This window comes from Coffea eugenioides, unplaced genomic scaffold, assembly GCF_003713205.1.
Source record: "Coffea eugenioides isolate CCC68of unplaced genomic scaffold, Ceug_1.0 ScVebR1_1762;HRSCAF=2674, whole genome shotgun sequence".
NCBI classification, from domain to species: Eukaryota; Viridiplantae; Streptophyta; class Magnoliopsida; order Gentianales; family Rubiaceae; genus Coffea; species Coffea eugenioides.
The window spans coordinates 11,919-17,272 of NW_020862188.1; the positions used below are offsets into that span (position 1 = coordinate 11,919).

Here is a 5,354-nt window from a genome sequence, read left to right on the forward strand (position 1 = left end):
CTGATTTGGTTGTTGATGCCTTCTTAAGAATTGTAGCCTTGTATCTTAGCTTTCAGATGGCTTTGGAATCACTTAAATTGGAGTTGTGTGTGCTGAGATATGAGTGAATGAATCAGGACTGCTAGTTGAATTCCACAGGGAGCTTTGAACTGGAAAATCTGGGGTTGTTTTGGTAAATTTCACCTAACTACACTACAAACTGGACTAAGTGGTCTTCTACAAAGTTGTAGCCCTTCGTCTTAGCTTCGAATCGGTATAAATTGTACCCTAATCTGATAAGTGTAGCTCCAGTTGTACCCGTTCCGTTAAATGACGTCAAAACTGTCTTTTGGGTTTTAGTGCATAAACTTCATTTCCGTACTCTCCCTAGTTTGGTTATGCACCTATACATTCTATTGGGCCTTATTTTTGATAGTGTGTGGAATTGCTTTGACTCGTGTTCGAGTCTTAATTGTGATATTCTTGTTGTTTAGGTCGTACCGGTGATCCGACGCCTACGCCCGAAACTCACTTGTGAATTTGCTTACTTGCCTTGGTGAGTGTACCATTATATGGTCTACTGCTTAAATGGTTGTTTATACTGGTTATATGAACTTGAATGGCTTGAATGAGACGAGAGTGTACTTTATCGCTCTCGGTCTCTTATCTGTATTACTGTTACTGTTAAATGTGAAATTGTCTACATGTGTGATTTGACTTGGCTGAGGGCTTTGCCCGACAACTTAACTGTGCTATTTGAGCTCATACCCCATTGGTCTTTAATTGAATCGAGCCGGCAAGGGCTTGGACGAATCGATAACGGACCTTGGGTTCACTGCAGTCGAGTGGAGTGTTAACTCCTCGACTTTATGGTATACTCGAGTATTACCCTTTCTGTTACTGTGAGGTGCTCGGGCCCGGTAAGGGGGTGATCGGTGGAAGGAATATGGATTAAAGTGGGGATCTACAGGATGTTCTTCTCTTTAAAGGTTGACGGAGTGTCAACGGGTTGGAGATCAAGTGCGGCAAGTGAAAAGTGGCACTTGAGAGCCAATTGTATCCTTTTATATTGACTTGTTTGTTTATGAGCTTTGGAATCACTATGTGATAAAATGTGTTTATTTGTGTGTCTTGTTGGTATCTCACGAGCGTAAACTCACCCTCGTTACTTTGTTTTCCTTACAGGAATATAAATAACTTTTGGGAAGACGATATTGTTTTGAAGCACGAGTTGAGCTAGTTTTATATAGCTTGAATATATTCTTTTGTAAAGCTCCTCGATGGTGGGAAAATCCCTAAATGTACTTAGATCTAAATAACTTTCTTTTGATTTGTATATTACAAACTTAGGTATATAACACCGTTTAACCCTGTTCATGTATCCTATTTGGTTTGGAAGCATTTCTCCGAGGTATGGTGATATATATATTCGATTGGATGCTGGTTGGATGGTGACGTGGCAGTCACTATTCATTTGTGATTTTAATTTTTGTTTTCCCATTTTGTGGTTTTAGATCGCTTGAGCGCGCTAATATTTTCTGAAACATTTTAGATTATGTATAACCGTCTTAGCAGTCCTGGCGAGAGTTGGACAGGCAGTCCGCTAACCCCTTTGGTACGCCCTAGGAGAAGGTGGGGCTATCACAGGTGGTATCAGAGCCTGGTTAGTAGTGACTTAGGCGAGTTTGACTTTGGTTCCTTAGGACCTGTGAGAGAAGTGTTAAGGTACCGTTAAGTGTGATTATGTTTACTTTGTCTAAGATATGAATCCTTTTGCTATCTTTGTAGGTTATGGCCGGTATGAGTGGACAGGGTGGAGGTGAGTCCCCTCAGAGGCGGCCACGAGTTATCGATTACCAGGAGAGGCCGGGAGGTCCGATCCGGCTTTGGTACACTGCCAGCCGGACCCGCCGCTGTAGGCGTTGCCAGTACTACTCTTATGCCGACCATGTGGTCTTGGCGGTGCTAGATGAGAGGAGGAGACTTAGGAGTGCCGCCGCTAGGGATCACCAGGAGCTACTTAGACTGAGAGGCATCACGAGGATGCAGGCTGACCGGATCGGAGAGCTCCAAGGAGACATAGCTATGGAGCAGGAGCGAACTAACACTCTTAGGGAACAGTTGCAGGTGGTGAACACCTGTCTTACTAATGTCATCCGGGAGGTTAGAGATCGTTCCGGAGGCATTATTAACGAGTGTGAGGCGCTGATCCAAGGTATGATTGGCGCCAATGCGCAGGTAGTGGCTCCTAGTGGTGGTACACCTGGCGAGGGGAGTACCCCTAGTTCTAGCCAGGGGGGAGAGTCTGTGGCCTCCGTAGGAAGCTAGGCTAGAGCTTTTTTGAACCACTTTTGATCCCATGAGGGGAATAATTAGGAAAAGCGCTTAGTTAGCTGTTTTGGCCTAATTTTATATATTGTTTTGGAGGACCCCTTTCAGTTTCATGGGATTACTTTTGTATACATGTACTTGACTGACTGCTTCTATATGACTGTTTGAAACAGTTATGTGTTATCGGTGTAAATGTTCTATGTGTATATATGTTTTGTGTGTTATTTTGATTATTTGGCTATGTTTGTAAGCTTATGCCCGTATGGTTCTTTAATTGTTATTACGTGTCTCGACCTTAGATTGACTTGAACCATGGAGGGAACTCGTAGTGGACGAGGGCATGGACATGGAAGTAGGCAACCCTCTGATAGAGGTACTGCGGAAACCTCGACTGGACCAAACCCTGAACCTAGGGTAGATCTGAATGTCCAGATAGCTGCCGCTATGCAGCAAATGACCGACTTACTGGCCCATGTAGTGCAACAACAGGGCCACAACCCTAACCCACCTGTCGGGAATCCCAGAAACCCTGGGAACCATGTAGAGAGCGAGGATCGAGCCCTCGAAAGGTTCCAAAAGTTCTCCCCACCGAAGTTTTTGGGAGGGCCTGATCCAGACGTGGCCGAGCAGTGGCTGGAGAAGATGATAGATATTTTTACCGCCCTACACTACTTGGAAGAGAGGCAAGTTACTTTTGCGATTTTTCAGCTTGAAGGAGCCGCTCGTTCTTGGTGGAACATTACACGAACCAAGTGAGAGAGAGAACAGACACCAAGAACATGGGTGAACTTCGTAAGGGAGTTCAATGCCAAATACTTTCCGCCATTGGTCCAGGAGAAGAAGGAAGACGAATTCATCCGACTTCGCCAAGGCACCTAATCAGTGGTTGAATATGAGAGCCAGTTCACCCGCTTGTCCAAATTCGCTCCTGAACTTATTTTAACCGAACAAAGGAGGGCGAGGCGTTTCCTTCAGGGGCTTAACGTAGAGATACAAAAGGATTTGGCTGTGGCCCAAATCACTACCTTCAGTGATGCTGTTGAGAAAGCTTTACGATCTGGGAACGCAAGGCTCCAAGTGAGAAATTTTCAAAATAAAAAACGTGGATTTTCTGGGAGTAGCTCCACTCAAGGGAATAAGAGTACCCCTCCCAAATTTGGAAGGGGAACTGGAGGAGGACGATTTCCGGGTACGGCAAGAGGGGCTCCGCCAAGAGGTGGCCAGACGGGACGAGGCCAACAGAGGAGTGCCTCACAAGGGAGTTCCGCCACTGTTTCTCGTGGCCCGTGTGGGTTCTGTGGGAAGCCGAACCACACGGAGGATAACTGCTGGAGAAAAGAGAAGAAGTGCCTACGATGTGGGAGTGCGGAGCACCAGATAGCCAGCTGTCCAGTTCAACCTCGAGAGGCGAGAGGGACGACACAATCTCACTCTTCTAAGGCTACCTCAGGGCAGTCAAGAGTGGAAGGGGTGAAACCGAAGGTGCTTGCTCGGGTGTATTCTATCGAGCAGCGTCCTGTCCCTGATTCGGCAGAGGTGGTGGAAGGTACGATCCCTGTCTTCCACTGTCTAGCTAGAATTTTGATAGACCTCGGGGCCACCCATTCTTTTGTTAACCATGATTTCATGTGTGGAATTGACATTACCCCTATTAGTTTGCCATATGATCTAGAAGTAAGTACTCCCACGGGGAACCAGTGTTTGGTTACTAGTAAGATGTATGTAAACTGTAAAATCTGGGTAGGAGAGAGGAAGTTATTGGGGAATTTAATAAGTTTAGCCATTAAGCGGTATGATGTGATATTGGGCATGGATTGGTTAGTTAGGTATGATGCCCAGCTGGACTGTAAGAGGGAAGTAGTGGAATTCCATATCCCTGGAGAGGCGACCTTAAGGCTAGATGTGAAGGGCGGTCTAGCCTCATCTGCAATGATTTCGGGTATTCAGGCTAGGAAACTATTGAGTAGAGGGGCTCAAGGGTTCTTAGCCTTTCTCATCAACACTCCCACTGATAAGTTAAAAGTAAAAGATGTTCCAGTAGTGGGCGAATATTCGGATGTGTTTCCCAATGAGCTAGTGAATCTACCACCGCAAAGAGAGATAGAATTTGAGATTAACTTGTTACCAGGGACTTCACCTATCTCTAAGACCCCATACCGTATGGCACCTGCTGAACTTAAGGAGCTGAAGCTGCAGCTGCAAGACCTTTTGGAGCGGGGTTTTATTCGTGAGAGTGGATCTCCTTGAGGAGCGTCCCTTCTCTTTGTTAAAAAGAAGGACGGGACCCTGAGATTGTGTATTGATTACCGAGGGTTGAACAACGTAACCGTTAAGAATAAGTACCCACTACCCCACATTGATGAGTTGTTTGACCAGTTACAAGGTGCAGTGGTCTTTTGAAAATTGGATCTTCGATAGGGGTACTACCAATTATTGATCCGAAAAGAAGATGTGCCTAAAACTGCCTTCAATTCTCGGTATGGGCATTTCGAATTTGCCGTTATGCCCTTTGGACTAACCAATGCCCCTACCGCTTTTATGGACTTGATGCATCGAGTTTTCAAACCTTATCTGTACCAGTTTGTCGTTGTGTTTATCGATGACATTTTGGTCTACTCAAAAACCCGAGTAGCTAGCCAATGTGCGCACACCTGTGAAGTTACGGTTAAATGAACCCTAAGGGCATGCTCACCCTATTATTACGCCAAATTTAGTAAGTGTGTTAAGTTCCTTGGCTGGGTAAAAAAAATGCCTTCTCTGGACATCTCTTAATTTCAAAGTGTTTAAGGGATTGCTAGAATCTCCTCGACAAAGGTGGAAGCAGTGACCGAGTGGAAGAGACCTGAGAGTCCGACTGAGATTCGAAGTTTCTTAGGATTGGCAGGTTACTATCGGCGATTTATTAAGGATTTCTCAAAACTTGCCAGTCCTTTAACCAATTTGACAAAGAAAAGTAGTCGGTTTCTGTGGGATACCCGATGTGAGCAGAGCTTTTAGGAGTTGAAGAAAAGGTTAACTATGGCTCCTGTCCTGGCCTTGCCTAA

The 5,354-nt window shown here is 45.3% G+C and overlaps 1 protein-coding gene across 1 annotated transcript; it reads left to right on the forward strand.

Annotated features, from left to right (window-relative positions):
* The first annotated feature begins 2,622 nt into the window (after positions 1 to 2,622).
* On the forward strand, positions 2,623 to 4,557 carry LOC113755807. The gene is made up of 2 exons (XM_027299708.1): positions 2,623 to 3,062; positions 3,264 to 4,557. The coding sequence occupies exons 1-2, from the start codon at positions 2,623 to 2,625 to the stop codon at positions 4,555 to 4,557; spliced, it is 1,734 nt and encodes a 577-aa protein (XP_027155509.1).
* Positions 4,558 to 5,354: the final 797 nt, after the last annotated feature.

Bases quoted from the DNA above. Each gene is read 5' to 3' on its own strand.
- LOC113755807 (XM_027299708.1), top strand. From the start codon at position 2,623: ATGGAGGGAACTCGTAGTGGACGAGGGCATGGACATGGAAGTAGGCAA. The intron at 3,063-3,263 runs GTGAGAGAGAGA...AACCGAACAAAG, and splicing joins TGGAACATTACACGAACCAA to GAGGGCGAGGCGTTTCCTTC.